This window comes from Argiope bruennichi, chromosome 8, assembly GCF_947563725.1.
Source record: "Argiope bruennichi chromosome 8, qqArgBrue1.1, whole genome shotgun sequence".
In the NCBI taxonomy this organism is placed as follows: domain Eukaryota; kingdom Metazoa; phylum Arthropoda; class Arachnida; order Araneae; family Araneidae; genus Argiope; species Argiope bruennichi.
Genome location: NC_079158.1, coordinates 106,190,998 through 106,211,008, shown reverse-complemented (window position 1 = coordinate 106,211,008; position 20,011 = coordinate 106,190,998). Strand labels below are relative to the sequence as shown.

General features: G+C 30.0%; 1 protein-coding gene across 1 annotated transcript in view; it reads left to right on the top strand.

Moving 5' to 3' along the window:
- LOC129981029 (uncharacterized) overlaps window positions 1–20,011 on the top strand; it is a 272,688-nt gene that overhangs the window by 12,509 nt on the left and 240,168 nt on the right. The window contains exons 2-3 of the mRNA XM_056091634.1: window positions 16,544–16,588; window positions 19,769–19,805. Of these exons, the coding sequence (XP_055947609.1) occupies window positions 16,544–16,588; window positions 19,769–19,805 (82 nt within the window). The remainder of the gene's footprint in view (window positions 1–16,543; window positions 16,589–19,768; window positions 19,806–20,011) is intronic.

Sequence of the window (20,011 nt, the reverse complement as noted above, 5' to 3'; positions counted from 1 at the left end):
AATACACAAGTCCTTGTTATCTTTACTATAGCGGCCGCGGTGGTCTGGTGGCGAGGTCTCGGCTTGTAAGCCTTAGGGTTTCAGGTTCGAGACCCGATTCCACCGAAGAACCGTCGTGTAAGGGGGTCTGTTGCACGTTAAATCCGTCATGCCAAACGTTCCCCCGCTGGTGTGGTGTGGTGTAGAGAGGAGGGGGCAGCTCAGGTATCGTCCTCGTCATCTGACCGTGGTTCAAAATGACGAGGTCCGTCTCAAAATAGCCCTAGTGTTGATTTACAACGGGACGTTAATATAACTAAACTAAATTATCTCTACTATAGCCCAAAGCAGAAAACTCTCATGTATGGGACTCTCTTAACTTTCATTCAAAATAAAACTGAGTGGCGTTCACAAGATACACAACTTTATGCTGGAGAAGGGAAGATAGCACCTTTATTAACTGCTTTCCTTGCTAAATTTTTTGAAAAAAATATGGATAAAAAATCATTATCCTTTTAAATTTTATTTTTAAACATAAGGAACTAAAAAAACAGATCATACGAATTTTAAATAGAATTTTTATAGGTATGAAAGCGTATAGTTTTTCATCAGTTTTCTTTCTCCATTTATCTCGGGTAAATGAAATTGTTAGTTCACTATATTCGAAGTCCATTTCTTCATAACCATTATCTTACATGTATTGCTTTCGATTTCAAAAACAATCGCCAATTTTTTACTCTATTTTTTTCAACATAACTATTCTTACCTGGTGACTGCTTGATAAGTTCAGTATAGCAAAATGTTCTGTATCTTTTTAAGCTTCAGGTATCTTTGTCAAAATGTTTTGTATTTTTTAAAGCTTTATTTGTCAGTACAAATTGTACTGACAGATTCTGATAAGCCCGAATTGTCTCGGGATAGTAATTAATTGCAGTATATACTAGCCCGAAATAAAGCGGGATAATCAGGGAAGCGGTTAAAAAATACGTGAGAATTTTTTTGGGGAAACCATTTCCACTGGTTTATATATGAAGCACTGAAAGATAAAACTTTGCAATCGGTAAAAAAATTCAGTCACAGTATTTTGATGTGTCTCCTGATTTTAGATATTCTTGGGCCCGAAAAAAAAAACCACTTTTTAAATTATAACTGTTTATGTTTGTGTATGGAAACATGAATCTTCAAAATTGAAACAATAAATAAAAATGACATTCTGCTTTTTTACTCCTAAATTGCAGATTATTGTCAAATTTTGGATGAAATTCATCAATGGAAAATCTCTCCGTATATTCCACATTAAATATTCTAAATACGATAATTAAAAAAAACTTAATAAACATGATTGTTTGACATTTTATCATTGGATTTTTTTGCGTGTTAGACCAAATCCGTCTGTTTGCAGATTCGTATAACAATAACTTGAAAGCTCAAGAATCTAGATAAATGTAATTTGTCATATTGTCTTAATTTCAAAATAGTAGGTATGAATCAATTTTTTAGCAATGGGTATTAGATGGTATAATTCAGACCATAAAAATTTATTTGTAGTTTGCTTACAAGATTTGCTTCTGTTTTTATTTTTAACTAACATTTTATTTTTCATTTTTATTTTATATACTCTGATAAAAATATTCGGGCAAAAAACACTGGGGACAAATTTTTGTAGCGTATTACATAAAGAATGAAAAGGAAAGAACACTCTGACAAATAGTTTTTCTTTTATAATTAATAAATTTAAAACAAACAATATGAAATGTATTAGAAATCAGCGGAACGAGTCTCCCCCACAAAATTTCCCCCACACTATTTTATAAAAGTTTCATCCCCTTTATTCTTATATAAAAATTCAGAAATTTGAGCAAGGCCGTGAACTCCAGAACTCCTCAGATTTTTATTTTACGAATTCCTCACATGAGCATTTTGTGCTTCGTAATGCAATGAAGAAAACTGAGTGTGTATTTTGAATGCTTTCTTTTCAATCGTGTGAAACAAATGGGCACAGAATTGCGTAAAGGCCGGGATAGCCTGGTTTGTAGAGCGTTGGATTCGCGTCCCTTAGGTTGCGAGTTCGAACCCCGCCCGGCCGAAGATTCCCTGCGTGCTTGGTGGCTGACGCGCGTATAAATCTGTCGTGGTTACACAGTCCTCCATGTCGAGAGTAATACTACTAGGGGTACTCGATCAGGGGTGATCGTTCTCTGATTTAGGTCTAAATGACGATCTGTGAATGAAATGCATGAATGAAATCCGCCCCGTAAAAAGGGTTGTGACGTGTGTGTAGTTGAGTCGTACTCTTGGCCCTAGTTGGCTCTACGATTAAAACAAGAGGAGCTCCCTCTTAGGCTTAAATCGGCTGCCTTCGAACAGCGGGCTTGTCCGTGGTAAGTGCCATAAGTAACAACACACACAGAACTACGTTTTTAAAAACAAAAATCACATATTAAATTTCATGAAGATAATCCATTGTACGCTTTTGAGTAACCGCATTTTCATGCATATGTATGTATAGACAAACGGTCAACCTCTTGGTGAATTTGGTTTAAAATTTGGTACGGATTTACACTTTAAATGTTAAAGCTATACATAAAATTTTATCTACTAATTCTACATTTTTTAGTTATCGTATACCTTTGTGCTCGAGCAAAGAGATGGACTTCTTTTAAACGGATTTCATTCGAAATGTGGGAGGAATCTACAAATATGTTGCAAAGACCACTTACCACATTTTATCTATCTAGCTCAAAACGTTGTGTTATTGTCTTCGCAATACAAACGTAATTCTAAAAATATGTTTTTACTGTATTGGTGAGGTCTGAAGTGTGGATATTCGTCGAAATCTCGGGACAGACATTTTTGAAGATTACAGTGCTTTTTTTTCTACATTTATGATAAATTAAAAATAATGTCTACTGTATTTATTGTTTGACTTTATAAATTATTTCTAATATTTCATCGTTCCATTCTTTAGTTAATTGGAAACACTCAATAGATTTATAAAAATGAAACAAGTCAAGGATTGCTCTTGTAAATGGTCTTTCCAACACACCAAACTATATTGTTGTTGTTGTTTCTTATGGCACTTGCCACGGACAAGCCCGCTGTTCAAAGACAACCGATTTAAGCCTAAGTCTTGTTTTCATCGTAGCGCCAACTTGGGCCAAGAGTACGACTTGACTACTCACGCATCACTCATTCGCTTGCACAACCCCGTTTTACAGGAGGGCGCATTCACACATCTCACAGATAGAACAGGAAGAACAACCATGCCCAAACCGGGACTCGAATCCGGGAAGCCCAGATCATGGGGAAGACGCGCTACCCCTATGCAAGGACGCCGGCCCAAACTATATTTACAGCCATAACATAATCCTAATAACAGCTTTCTAATGACATAATAACAATACCACTTCACTTTACACTTTGGTTATTACAAAAAAAAAAAAAAATCTTTTGATAGCAAGATGCAGGTGAAAAGCTGTTGCAAATCACCACCCATTATCCTTTAACTTAAGTGCTAAAGATATTTCGCTGTCGATAAGAGTTTATTGTCATGAATTTGAACTGACGTTAACAACAGATGAAATTGTTTTCCATTTATGCACAGCTTTTTGAATAAACTTTGAAATGACTTTTAAATCTTCCTTTTCTTAAGCGCTTTTTTTTTTCTCTCATGAAAGGACAATCGCTCATTTTTATCTCTGTTTTGCTGTAAAAAAAGAGTATATTTAATGGTTAAAAAAAGTGCTTTTCAAAACAGAAAACATGGCAACCAAATAGATAGAAGGCAAAATCGACTTTAAATGTAAAACGGAAGTGTTCAATTTCAACGTTGAAAGAATTTTTTTATCCAACTTTTGGTCATTTGGTTCAATCATCTTATATTTATTATAACTAATTTATTTTCAAAAATTATACTAAACTCTTCCCATAAAAATTTTTAGTATTAATAAATAGAGTAATTTTCAAGGTAAATGTTACATTAATAATCTTAACTCCCTGCTTTAAATCACCAAAAAAGTTATTTTTGGGAAGAACCTCGTCTTTTTGAGCCTTGACATTACGACACTCAAGACATTATGACATTATGACTCATCAAGACATTATGACTCTATATTCCTCTTTCTAAACTTCCAAGCCACACCGACGGGTAAACGATTGATACACGACTTCAGATTTAAAGCGCATCAGGTTCATACAAGGGGTGTTCAAATGAAAAGGTACGAAACGACACTGTGGGTATAAATGAATACTTTATTCAAAGCATATACTATAGGTCTGACCACAACGATCCCATTGATTAATATGCCGAAGGATTCCATGTTCTCACAATTCCTGTGGCCGTGACGAGACCAAGCCCTTCACAGCGTCCTTGAATTTGCTGGCTGTCCAAGGTCCGCTACTTGTTGAATTCCTCGAGCACAGAAAAACCATTAACTCCGATGTGTATTGTGAGACACTACGAAGACTACACAGATCCATCAAGAACAAAAAGACCGGGGCTACTCACGGAGAGTGTGGTTCTGCTCCATGATAACGCGCGTCCACAAGTCTCCAGGGTCACACACGTCACCAAGTTCAAGTGGGAGCAACACGACCATCCGCCCTACAGCCTGGACATGTCGCCCTGCGATTTTCATGTGTTTGATTCCCTGAAAAAACATCTGAAAGGAAAGCGCTTCAACTCAGACGGCGAACTCAAGGACTCTGGAAGGACTGGGTCTCGTCACGGCCACAGGAATTCTGGGAACAAAGAATCCTTCGACTCGTTAATCAATGGGATCGTTGTGCTCAGGCCTATGGTGTATACTTTGAATAAAGTCTTCATTTATACCCACAGTGTCGTTTTGTACCTTGTATATACGGCGGATATGAGACACAATCGGGTTTCAAAGCTGGAACTCTCCGATCTCTAAGCTTAGACTTTATCACCTGGTCAGTATCCTCACAAATGTCATTTTAGCCTTTATATTAAGCTCATAATTATATGGAGACAAAACACTAAACAAATATAAAAATTATGGTTATATGTCTAATAAAACATTATGTTGAAAATGGATTTTTACAAAAACTATTTTAACTAATTATAAGAATGGTATTTCGTTGTTAGTGTTTTCGTATTTAAATTCAAATTCTGCAATTTTTGCGGTATTGCGAAATATATACACATTTTAATAAATTTGTTTCTTTTTCAAAATTATCTTGCTATTGTGTTCGCACATGTTTTTTGAGCCTTAATAGTAGCTTGTTAAAAATATGTAAAAAAAAAAAGTCAGAAACGTAATGAAAATAGAATCAGTTCTTTGATTATTAAAGATGTTTTATTATAAGTTAGCTCATCTAAAAAAATTAGAATATATCAGTCTGTGTAAATAAAGTGAAATTCATTCATAAGCTATAGAAATAAAAATTATTGAAACGACTTTCTTCAAGCTTTGCTGACAAATCTATGGTCTCGGTGATTACTTTGTGAAAACAAATAAATTAATTAAATTCATTTTTATTAATTTCAAAAATTTATTTTTTATTATTTAGAAAATGATTCGCTGTTAACTGTAGTAGATCATTTATTATATCAAAGGTAATAATCATAGTGTTGCCATTTATATCAAATGAAAGTATGCTAGATATTTAAAATCATTTTATTAATCCTTGCGTGTTTCATTTTATTTATATTTACTTCCCATCATTTTATTTATCCTTGTATGTCCTCAATATTCTTCTCAATATTCATTTAAATCTTGAATCAGTCTTTAAAAATTTTTAAGAAAATATTTTAAAAATTAGCTTAAAAAGTTTAGCCTAATTTCTTATTAGCTTTGTTTCGCAATTGATTAAATTGTCAGTTATTAGACTGATTCATTCTCAGTAACATTTTACTGACGAATCTTTTTTTTTTTTTTTTTTTTTTAATGCTGAAATATGTCTAAGCAAGTTGAAGGGTCGACGGACCTGGTGGGTCTGCGCAGGTCACTCCCCTAGTGAAGTGGGCGACATTTTTCGTGGGCGGGTCGGGAATTCTTTCGAAAGAGCTCATTCGCATGACTTCAGACGAAAAACAAAAGGGTGTCTAACCGCTATGTTAAGTATCCTCAGAACAAGGAGCTACTCACTTTCCTATTCAATGTAAAACAACCATTCTGTTGCGTTGTTCCAATTGTTCTTCCGGGTGAGCATGCCGAGTCCTCGATTCATTACAATGACTCATCGCGAATTTAGTAGTTATTTTATTTTTAAAAAAGTAATTTTATTTTAAGAGAAGTAAAATATTGCTCAAACAATTTTTATTTATGAAAAATATATTTATTATTTAAGGTAATTAAATATCAGATTTGGGTGTTTTTTAAAGCTTTGAAGCAAATATCTGGTGTGCCATGGAAGCTTGGAGAGGGGGACGCCATCCCAGGTGTCGTCCTCCTCATCTGTCCACGACTCAAAATTACGAGGTCCGTCTTCAAATAGCCCTAGTGTAGCTTTAAAAACGAGACGTTAATATAACTAAACTAATTGCGCTTGCAAAAGATACTTCGAATTTTCTTTTTTTTTTCCTTTACAGACCGGAACGGTAATGATCTTCACTTACTTCATACCATTACATTCTCACTTTCACTTTCTCACTTTCTTCTCACTTTCATACCATTACATTCATTTTCGCTTTATCATATAAAAAGTATAGAAGAAATATTATAATAGTCAAAATATTTAAAAACTCTGCATTTTGACGAATTTCCACATTTTAGTTTAGTTTAGTTATATTAACGTCACGTTTGAAGCAACACTAGGGCTATTTTAGGACGGACCTCGTAATTTTGAACCGCGGTCAGATTTTGAGGACGACACCTGAGCTGGCAGCCCCCTCTCCACACCACACCAGCTGGAGGATGTTTGGTCAGGACGGATTTAACGTGCAACAGGCCCCCTTACACGACGGTTCTTCGGTGGAATTGGGTCTCGAACCTGAAACCCTCCGGTTCCGAAGCCGAGACCTTCCACATTTTAAACCTTCCTGCCGGAAAACGTATTTTTGGTATTATATTTATCTGTGACTTCAAAGATAAATAAAAAACGCTTTTAGCTAGACGAGTGCAATTTGGTAAACGGTCTTTACACTAAATTAGTAGTTTTCTGTCAAATTTTATCCAAAAGCAAATTCCGTCCAGTGAAAGTTTATCTGATCACTGTTCGAGTTTAAATAAGCACAATAACTACAAAACCAAGAGAGTTTGATGGATTAACATTTATAGAAGCTAAATCGTTTCGATATATTTTCATGTTAATGATTCCATCAAGTTGTCAAACATTAAATCCGTATTATTTTAATTGCCTTACACGCATTCTCTTGATTGTGTTATTAGCCTTTCTAATGGATACCAGTCCCATGACATCATAGGACTAGTAAAAATGTAAATGTGTGTTTTATTCATCTTTTGAATTTAGTGGTATTATTATTTCACTTTTTTTATATTTCTTGATCAGATTTCAAATTAATCAGATATTAAACAGAATCCTTCTTCTTTAGCTTTCAACAAATGCGATTAAATATTTTATAAAACAATAAAAAACGGTTTGAATTTCAGGATAACAAATATATCGTTGGAAATTAGGCAAAAAAAGTTTTAAAAAATTGTTAAAATGCAGGAAAAATATGCACAATTATTAAATTTGCATAATTAAAAATGCACTTTTTTAAACTTTGAAACGATGTAAAATTTATTTTTTGTGCCATAATATTTTTGGAAGCTATAGTGGAAAAAAAGTCGAACTTCAGCTTAATTATTAATTAATTAAAATTAAAAAAAATGCTTTGAGTTGCATATTTCCACCCACGGTATATATTTTCCAAATTCGGTAGTTGTAAGTCAAACGATCTATCTTATAGAATACCAACAGACGTGCACAACCCCTCCCCTCACAATATTTTATTGAATGTTATTTAATCGTGTAAAAGTCCGGAAAGCTAATATTCTAGGAAGCTCCAAAGGCAGCAAGATATATTGAGGAATTTAAATGTCTATTGATAAAATAAATGTAGTTATTCATTTAATACTTTTAGAATATAAGAGCAAATATTTCAAAATGGTTGATTCAAATTCGACTGTACGCTTAGATGCAGTTTCTATTTTTTTTATGTTAAAGGAAAAGATCGCAAACGATTTCTAGTTTTTATGTTAAAAGAAAAGATCGCAAACGATTTCTAGTTTTTATGTTAAAAGAAAAGATCGCAAACGATTTCTATTTTTTTTATGTTAAAGGGAAAGATCGCAAACGATTTCTAGTTTTTATGTTAAAAGAAAAGATCGCAAACGATTTCTAGTTTTTATGTTAAAAGAAAAGATCGCAAACGATTTCTATTTTTTTTATGTTAAAGGGAAAAGATCGCAAACGATTTCTAGTTTTTTATGTTAAAAGAAAAGATTCCTTCAACCAAATAATTTGTTTAAAAGGTTATAAAAGAGTTAGGACAACCATGAATAATGGATACAAGATGGTCAATGTATTCCAAAACTAAACTGGCATCTAGCACCTGACATGATTATGAATGGACTCCATTTAGAACCGTTTTCCTGTAAGTGACTATCAATAGTGAAAAATGAGCGATAAATAAAGATGGAAAAAAAACTTTTGTAAATTTGCATTTTTAAAGTTAAATATTATACAGCTGTTAAAGAAAAAACTTTCGCTAAAAGTGAGATATTTTCCGAGCCTCTAGGAAAGTACCATGGACTTCTAGAGGTCATATCGCAGTTTAAGAATCCCTGCTGATTTTCTCAAACGGAAGGAGAAACTTCACCTTATAAGGTTGAGCGTTATGGAATTTAAATGGAGGGGAAAAAGAGAGAGAAAGAAAGAAAGAAAAGAAGAGAAAATCAAAGAAAAATTATCTTTTCTGCATTATTTACTCACTAATAAGGAAGACACACAAACATTAAGAAGAAGTTTACATAGTATTTAGTGGATATGTCATATCAAAAGCATAGAAATTCTTTTCCTTACTTCTTTATTATGAAATATGAGCTAATTAATACAAGAAACTGTTACATATTAAACGGTGTCCCAAAATTAATGCAAGAGTTGAATTTACCACCTTTGTTCAGTAAAGTGTTGGCAACCCTATTAAAAACCATTTGGTACCTGATAGTTTAGGGTTTGTAAAAATGGAGCGTTATACGAAGGAACATGGTGTTAATGCAAGATTTGAATTCAATAAAATCACAGTTTTTTTCTTTAAATTTTTTTTTATATTTTTATTGAATTGTAAAGTACATAGGGTAGGGTTATGTATGGAATAACACATAGGACGAATGGCTTCACGGCTTTGCTGGCACATACGCACACTTTTGTCGAAATTTTCCATGACCGTTTTGCATAAATGTGGCTGAATTTCGTTGATGCAGTTTTGAATTTCCTCTCCTTCCATGCACACGTTCTTGTGGGCTTGTTGGCATAGACTTTTGACTTGAAATAACTCCATAAAAAGAAATCCAATGGTGTTAAATCACACGATCTAGGTGACCAATCTTCAAATATTCGAACTGTGGCCGCCAGACTTTCATCATTTTTGAAATATTGTTCAACATTGAGAACACGTTGTTCTACCGTGTAACGCTCCATTTTTACTAATCTTAAAGTATCAGCTGTCAGATGGATTTTTTTAATAGGACTTCCAACACTTTACTGCACTAATGGTGGCAAATTCAAATCTTGCATTAATTTTGGGACACCTTATATAACCCGGTAAAAACTGCTTAAGTTTTAAACATTTTCATCAAAATGTTTGACTGGAAAAAATCAAAGCGAGTCTTTTTTTTTTCGTTTAATCAATATTTATTTAATTTTTCAAAGCTAGAGTGCATTTTTGATTGATACAAGCGAAAATTTCTGATGAGATATTCTGTAGTTCTAAGAAATTACAATGTGGGGAAAAATTGTCATTTTACTAATTAATTAATAATTAAATAAGAAATGCACTATTAAAAAGTATGACTAATTGTATTTGAACGAATACAAAAAAGCCAACATTTTTTGTGGTAATATTTATGAGAAATAATTGAAAAAAATTACTGCTCATTTGGAAAGAAAAAAAAACTTTTAATAAATAAAAAAGCAAATTGTTTTATGAGTAATTCAGTTATTAAAAAATAATTTTTCGCCAAAAAGTTAAGAAAATTAATATTGCAACACATTTATTTTTTTGGCAACACTAAAGCATAAAGCTATTTTAAATGTCGAAATATAAATAAATTTTTAAACGTGCGAAAATTATTTAAAATCAATCGAGGGTTCTTAAAAGGGAAAATTTACTAACCATGTTTTCAAGAATTTCAATTTGGTATTGAATTCTGATATTAGATAGTAATTTACTAGGAAAATGATTTGATACTGTTTAATTGCAAGTGTAACAGCCATAATTGAGAATTTTTTTAAATAAAAAGTCGTCTGCTGCTTTTGTTGAATGTATAATTTTGTATAAATCGATATAAAAGTGGTAAAAATAATTTAAAATCCATAACAGTTTTCCAACTGGAAACAAAATTACCAGATTGAATCAAACAGATGCATGTGATATATAGTATTTCGTATCAGAGTCTTAATCAGGAAAATAATATTCGAATGGTATTAGTCATTTTTGTGCAAAATTTAACTTGTACAAACGAAAATACTTTTGAGGAAGTATGCTCAGTTTTATTTCATAATTATTAATTTTCGACAGACTTTTAAATTGTCTTACAAGTGATGAAATATCAAAATGGTGATGCTAATATTCTAAGTATACTTTTAACGAACTCTCGAAATATTTAATCTGGGAATAAGAAAGATGCAGGATCATATATTTTCAAGATATAATGAATACAAAACTAGGATTTCGGGAAATAATTGCACAATTTAATGGATAGAAATAGCCTGATTATTATTTCACCTTCATATAACATAGTTCAATTACTTATAAATTAATGATTCACGGAGGCCGAAACTGCAGTTTACTTCTGACTATACAGTAGTAGGCAATCGCTGTAACCTACTACTAAAGAACAGAAATCATCTAGAAAATGCTTTAATAACTTTTATTTACAGTAAAGATCTATATATTTTTTTGGCTTTATTACAAAAATAAAATCGAATTGTCGTTGTCATTTTTTTCGTTTTAAAGCATTGCTTTTTTATTTTTATCGAAAATTTTATTAAAAACATTTTGGGAATGTAAGTGCAGATAATTGAAATTTTTTTTGTGCTAATATTGAACAAAATCTTTTTCATTTAAAATTTGCATTCAACAAGCAATTACTTTAAAGCAGCATACTTCTTATAACATAGTAATTATTGTTGAATGAGCGATTATTAAAAATAAAATAATGCACTTTAAAGGTATGTTTTTAATATTTATATAAACAAATTTCTTTACAGAAAATTACAATTTTTTTTATTCTGTTTCGCTTATTGCAGTATTTTTACTATTATTTATCATTTTACTATTTATCATACTATTATCATTTATATAGGAAATTTCTTAAAAGAAAGTGACATTTTTTAAAATTCTATTTCACTTATTGCAGTACTTTTACTACTTATCCTATTATAATTTGTATAATAAATTTCTTAACAGAAAATGACAATTTTTTTCTGATTATGTTTCGCTTATTGCAGTACTTTTACTACCTATAATTTATCAATTTACTATATATCATACTATTATTACTCGCAAGTTTTCCTGATTCTGTTTCGGTTATTGCAGTGCTTTTACTATTCGTTAAGATTTTTCTCGGTTCTTTTTTGTCCTTAAATTGTTTGTTTGATTAAATTATTTTTTTAAAATTAATACTAATAATATTCAAAATTTAACTGGTAGTTATATTTTTTACATTATACTAGCATCCCATTTTCAAGCAACAATGATTGTTTCTTGACTATCCTCATTATGGGCTGAAAATGAGGGTATTACACAAATTATTCGTCTCATCATCTCCTCGCTTCCATTGTGACGGTAGTTGCTTCCACGTCTCACCAACTTCCATCGGGAAAATAATTGATTAAAACGTTTAGCCATCATCGTCGGAATCGGAGTGCATCAGAATACACGATTGAAATGAGATCTAATCAGTTTTTGAACTTAGAACTCTCCTGTCAAAAAAATTTAGAACCCACTAGGTCACCTTGGACTCAGGAGAAACTAGAAAGACAGACACTTATAACTTTCTACAAAGGAAAAACAAGCAAACAAAAGGTTATCACTGTATTTGTGACTGCCATGCAAAATAAATTCCAGATCTTTCTTTCATGGGCATATGTTTCACCTCTGTGAACCTTAAAACTGGAAGAGCTGCACGATTCTTGATTATGGGCTGAAAATGAGGGTATTACACAAATTATTCGTCTCATCATCTCCTCGCTTCCATTGTGACGGTAGTTGCTTCCACGTCTCACCAACTTCCATCGGGAAAATAATTGATTAAAACGTTTAGCCATCATCGTTGGAATCGGAGTGCATCAGAATACACGATTGAAATGAGATCTAATCAGTTTTTGAACTTAGAACTCTCCTGTCAAAAAAATTTAGAACCCACTAGGTCACCTTGGACTCAGGAGAAACTAGAAAGACAGACACTTATAACTTTCTACAAAGGAAAAACAAGCAAACAAAAGGTTATCACTGTATTTGTGACTGCCATGCAAAATAAATTCCAGATCTTTCTTTCATGGGCATATGTTTCACCTCTGTGAACCTTTAAACTGGAAGAGCTGCACGATTCTTGATTAGTTCTCTTTTACAGCATGCATCACGAAATATAAAATTATTTAAAACAAAGACGAGGAAGCAAACGATCCAACTCACAAACTGCACCATTAGCATTTTGACAGCAGAACCTTTGTGCCATCAAGTTCAGTAGAGTTACCGTACAGTGATCACTCAAAGAACCTTTACGTGAACTCCATTGTGTTCACAATCTACCGTTAAAGCGTTGAAATCTCATGATCTTGGCTCTAGATTCAAGGCACGTTTATCTATACTTGATCCCCACAGAGAAAGTTAATCTGAAAGTTGATACTGGAAGAACATTGTCTGATTTTTCAAGGTCACTTGATGGGTGCAATTTTCTTTCAAGGGCAGTGACTGGCGAGTGCAAACAGGGGGATATTTGCCTTCATTAAAAAAGAAGTGTTTTAACAGGTTCAAAACCCTTTCTTCAGGCAGGTGTTTTTGGTAATGAGGTTCACTGAATTCGAAGAAAATTTGAGCAAGTTAAACTTCTTTTTTCTTTTTTTTTAAAGACGACCTTGATTTCGAGAAGAGTTGTTATCATCTAGTTAGGTGCCATTGGGTTAAATGGGAAATAACAAATCGTTCACCGCTAGTGTAAGCCTCGTTGTTAATTTTACTTCTTATTGCTTTATATAAAAACTACGACAATGAAAATAAAATATGTTTTTTTGATAAAAAGATCTTTAAATAAATAAACATCACAGAAGCTGATTTTTTTCTAATATCTGTAAATACAAAATGAAATATTCCTTTTAAGTTATTAATGGTCTTACAAAAAAATGATCGAAAGCTTATTTTAATAGTGAACATACAATGTCATCTGCTTTTATGGAATGCAACTAACTATAAATTTCGAGAAAAGAACAACAACAACAACAAAAAAGACAAAAAATGAAAATTATCGACTTTGCATAAACATAGAATTTAATTTATTTCTCCAACATACAAAATGATCCATGTTTATCCGACAAATACAGGTAATAAAAATAAGAATTTAAAAAAGTAAAATAAACAGGATACACTTTTTCACCTACTGAGAAAGAAAGGAAATTCGAAATATAAAAGTCTTTGTATTCACCAGGATAGCAATGCGCCTACAAAAATAAAATACGAGTCATTGTTCCCAATACATTTTTATTACACATGATGAGATAATTTATTAAGGAACATTTTATATATTAAATACATATTTGAAGACATTTTATGCTTTGTAAAAACTTTCCTACAACGAAAATCTGTATATTTACAACTTCTTTTTAGGAATCTACAAAGAATTTTGAATAAGTAAATGATGTAGAGTTATTTCTATCATAAAAGGGACAATGATTTTATTTATAAGAAAGAATAACGAAAAGAAATTTCTTTCATCAATACATATCCTAACTGGTATTCTTGGAAGAATTTTAAGAAAAAAAATGACACTAAATATTGAATTATTTGTTATTGTTAGTTTCTGTTCTAAGAAATCGTTTGCTAATTTGCAGCGAGATTTTTACTTTAAATTCTGTTTAGATTTAGATTTTTTTTATAGCCGGTATAATTTTGAAACCAAATATTTATGACAGAGAATTTAAGATTATCTTTATGATATAAAAACTAAGTCAAATAAAAGATATAAAAAGTAGGATGAAAAATAAAGACAAAACAAATAAAGTATAAATTTCATCTAGTAGTACGGTATCAAAGATTTTTAAAAATCGCTATTATTTGTACATTTTTTAAACACATTTTTTTTAGTTTTTTTTTTCTTTAAACCTAAAAATAAACTATGAATAATTTTTTAAATAGGAGCATAATAATAAAAAAAATGCAACGTATATTTCTGTATACTGAAATTTCAATAAAGCATAATTTCTAAAAGTTGAATTTTTTTCCTGAAATCTTCAAGTTTGATGTATAGAGGTTCGGCTTTATTATTTACTAGCCGCCTTTGGTGACCAGCTGGTTCGCCAATCTTAATGTTCGTTTAAATTTTAATAATTAAATAGGTTGAATTGGAGTTTAACACCCTTCTTCGCGATAACGAGCCAAAACTGGCAATCTTTATTATGCACTATAATTGAACATCTGCTCCTTTGCTTTTGAACATTTCGCAAGATCGTTGTTGGCGATTTTTAAAAATTTCGCCAAGCAGGGGGTTAAACTCCGATTGTACCATTAAATATTTTACGCAATTCCAACTTTAATAGATTCTTCATCAAAATATTTTAAAACTTCAAATTTTGAGAGTCATATAATTCACTCATAATATTATAAAGGCCTTCAGTCATAACGTAATATGTATCTCTCTCATTTTCTGTTAGCTTCCGTAGGATTTATGATTTAAATTAAAGTGGAAAGAATTAATCTGCAATTAATATAATAATATTTTTAACTGAAACAAAGCATTTTTTAATAATCTGATTACTGAAAATAGAGTCACTCAGCGTTTAAACTTTAGGGGCACTAAAGAATATCTTTCTTAATTTATGTAATATTTAAAGAATTTGTCAACAAAATTTTCTTAGATTCATCATGAACAGATCAATTAATTAACAATGTTTAATTTTAAATGCATCAAACACTAAGAAAATGAATCGTTTAAAATAATTGGTTGAAAACAGGTTTAAAAAAACTACTTAAAAAACGATGTACTTAAAAATATAAGCATATACAAAAAATATATATAACTAACACAAATACAATTTAATTACAAAAGCATGCAACTAACCTAAAAATAATTTAAATCATTGAAAACTGATTAAAGAAATTACTTAAAAAACTATAAGCATATACAAAAAATATATAACTAACATAAATACAATTTACTTACAAAAGTATGCAACTAACCTAAAAATAATTTAAATCATCCGTTGGAAATGGTTGTCATGTCAACAATCAGAACACAATGCGCATGCGTAAATTTTTCTACGCCAGTTGGGGTAATGCTATGCAGATTAGACATTTTTAATTTCCTTTATTCTGTGTTATTTTAATTCAAAAGTACTTCAAAATGAAACTGAAACATTGATTAATTAACAATGTTTAATTTTAAATGCATAAAACATTAAGAAAATAAGCAGATTCGTTTGAAATAATCCGCCGAAAAATGTTAACCCTAGCCTCATTACTGTTGGGAGAAAAAAAACTGAAGCCTTACTCATTTGGCGGTGGGGAAAATGGAAGATTTTTTTGGCGGGAAAGTTAGTTTTTAATTAATAATTAAAATTCTAATTAAAAATTCAAAAAAGGGACCCTAGGTACACATTCCCGACCTCTAAGGTATACATGTACCAAATTTGGTAGCTGTATGTCAATGACCTGGCCTGTAGAGCGCCAACACACACACACACACACATACACATTGAGCTTTATTTATAAGTATAGAGTATAGATATAGATTTATTAACATCTGAACACTATGATATTACGCCAAAATAGCGAAATATTTTATATTCTAATAATGGGATTTTTTCTTTTTAAGATTTTTCTTACTGATATGGTGCCTGTTGCTATAAAAGAGAAATTTAAAAAAAATATGGCTGATTGTACATAGAATGCCGATTACTTTAATTTATAAAAAAGGCAGCTATAATTACATTTTTAAACCATAAAATTTTTATCATTGTCATAATATATGATAGTGATAAAAAATCACGCAAGAATTTCTTTAACATGTCGTCAATTTTTTTTTTTTTACTTATTGAAATTTTTGAAAAAAAAAAATTAATCAGTGCTTATTCAATAAGAAACAGATATATTTTTCGCAGTCGTATTTCAATCCTCAAATATTAATTTTGCATTTTCATTAATTTACTTAATTGTTTTCAGGTCATCTTGAGAAATGCAGTCATATGTTTTTTCATCCTTTCACAGGTATGTATCTCTCTATGCTATTACATTAAATTTTTTAAGAATGTGCGAGGAAGGGGCATTAATATATTTATATTGCGAAACAACAATTTAATGCTAAGCAGCCAGCCAAATTTAAAATGAATAATATAAACATTTTGTTGAGTAAGACAAAGCGATCTATTTTTGAAGAGGATGAATATATGTGAGATTAATGTACTTTCCTCTCCTTTTTTCAGTACATTCTACCTTAATCCCACTGTCATGTACTTTGTGAAATGATAAGATTTTAAAATACTGAGTAATTTTTTTCTTTTCAGATTTTTTTTTATATTTTTGCATTAATAGAAATCAAAGTTAATGTGAATATGTATATACTATGTCTGTTCGACGTCTCTTAAATAATCGAACTGAATTTAAGCAAACTTTACTCACTTAATAATTAGTGCAAGAGAAGAAATGCTGTCAACTTTTTTAATTGCAAAAGTTAATTAAATATTCAGTAAATTAAAAATTAAATGAAATTTTGCAGTTTTACCGCAGTAATTTTGGGAGTTTTTTGTACCATAAGAAATATTTTTATAGATTATTCATATTTTTATTTCTTAAAATTCAAAATTTGATCTTTTAAATGATATCAGTATCGTTTTTTAATACTGTTTAGTTCAATTTGTATTATTTTTTCAAATTTTGATAAATAATTGAGTAGACGCATATTATCTTGAAATATGGAAATTAGCATATATTCCGTTTTTAGAAGTGATGATTTATATGAAGAAAATTACTATCGGTAGTTTTTTAAAAACAACAGGTTCAACTGATATTCTTCTTTTTTATTAAAAACCGTTCAAATAAAAAAAAAGATTGCTATATTGTAATATTTTTTCCCCTACTGTAAATATTTTGGTATTTAAATAAAATTCCTGTAATATGTCCACCAAACCGTACAGTGACCAGAATGGTTACGGATACGGGGGCATGAGACTGCATTTTGTTCAGTATTGTAATATTTAATGCAAAAGTAATTTTTGCATTAAAACTATTAACTATGATATTATTTTTATCTTGAGAAAAGCCATATATATACATATATATGAGTTAATATCTATGTAAAAAATGTACTGCCTTATAGACCAGTGAACAACATCTGTTAAAAGATTAGCTGATTTTACTTGGGATGAAAATTTCATGTTCTTTTACTAATGTAAAATTATGTTTTAATTAATTGCTACAAAAAAAAACTCAATATTTCATTATTATGAACAAAACATTAATATTGTATTACTTATGAAAATTTAAGAAACTATTTATTGTTAACATTTGACGAAATTCCAACGAATCTGTAAACAAATGTTTTTTTAAAAATAATTTTAATGCAAAAACTCGTTTATACAAAATTTTTTGAAGCATAAATTTTTTTATCGTTTGGAATCAACAAATAAGTTTAGAATTCTTTTAAAATTAATAAGAAGCGTTGCCAAAAATATTTAAAAAATAATACAGAAATATTAGAAAAAATTAAAGAAGTATAGCTAAAAAGTCTCACTGTTGCTTAGCAACTGAGAATGTATAAATTTACTTATTTCAAAATCGTCTGCATCTATTCAATTGCGTATTAAAGTTTTTCAAAAAATGAATGAAAAAAATATGGCACGGAAGTATAATTGAAGTAATACAATGTTATTTTTATTACAACAATTTGTTAAATTTTGTACTTTGAAAAGTTTACAGTATTTTTTTCCTCTCTCTAAAATATACAAAGTTTGGTAGAATTAAAATAATCGTTTTGAATTAGATTTGAAAACATAAGTACATACGTAACTACAATGATTTTCATTTATTGAAAATCAACAAACTATTTTTATTTTCTCTAATATGAAATACGCAAAAAAAGTATTAAAATCGTCAAAAATTTGAGCTCGAGATTTTAAAGAATCTCTACATTTAATATCTCCATGAATCCGAAAAATATATTTTTGAAATTATGTTTATCTGTCTGTCGTTGTCTGAACTCGATAGCTGAAAACGTTTTATTATTATTTATTTATTTTTGAAAATTATATTTTTTATCTGAATAAATAATAAAACAAATCTCTAATAATATAGATATCGAATTCGCGTTAAAGTAAATCCCTGCAAATATTTTAATGCAGTGTTGAATACTGAACACGCCGATACAAGATAATTATATTTTGGGTATAACTATTTTATTTCTATTGAAACTTTTTAAAACAAATTTTTAATTAACAGTAAATTGTTTTTATATGATGGAAGTTCGGTTTTTTTGGAAATATGAGTCTGAAAGATAATTTGAGCATAATCAATTTGCCTCCTTTCCATAACAACTGGCCACTTTTTAAGGGTATTTTAAGATTAGTCATTGACCTAAATACTATAGTAGTCATTTTCATCATCTGTCTCAAACATTTTTAAGCATATGCTTGCATTTTTAAATTGAGAGCTACACGTTCTTTTCAAATATTGTGATGCAATATTATCTTACCTGTATAAATAGAATCAATTTCCTTGTTTTAAATCCCGTTCCACCAGTTTCTCGACTTAAAGTTTAACCATAATATTTTTCACTAGTTCTTGAAGACGATAATTATATACTAGTTTGCAGCAGTTTTAAAAGTATTCACCATAATTTTATTCGGTGAATTATTACAAAATATATATTTATATTATCACCATTTTCTTTTGAGAGAAAGAGTTGTTAAACTTTTTTTCTCGAAGACTGCAGTATGTGATAAACTATTTCTGCTGATAGTTATATTTATAAGGAGAACATTTCATTTCATTGTGATATTAGTTTGGGTTTTATAGTGAAAACGCTTCTTGGTTGCTTTTACTAAACGTTAAGATGGATTTCCAAAATCATGCTAAAGGGAAGATTAAATTAGGGCAAAAATATTTTATATTTTTGTTCTACATTTTCTCGCAAAAATCTTCAAATCTAAATATATTCAAATTTTAGTTTTTTTTTTTTTTTTTTTTTTTTTTTTTTTTTTAAGAAAGATTTAGATATTTAAGAAAAATTCCAAACAGTAAGGTGTCAGTATTAGTATATATTTAAATTTTAATTAGGTAGTGCATAATTTAAATCTAAAAATAAAAAGATATTCTCTGAAATCGTGAAATTGTATTCTGTTGAAAACTAATTTATTACGTCTATTCATCAAATTTATTAATCTTATTTTTCAGAAATTTCACTACAGTTCTGCAACCATGGAAACCAAAAGTAAGTGCATTCTTTAATTAGATTCTTTCATAGAATAAAATAAATATATATATTTTTCACTTTTCGTACTACAGAATATATATTATTAAATAATGTGTATTTGTTAAGTGAAATTTCGATAAAAAATTCTTGCATTTTGTATATATTAAGCTTCGTTTGCTTGCCATTATTAAAGTATTCGATTAGATTCGGAATGGATTTAAAAA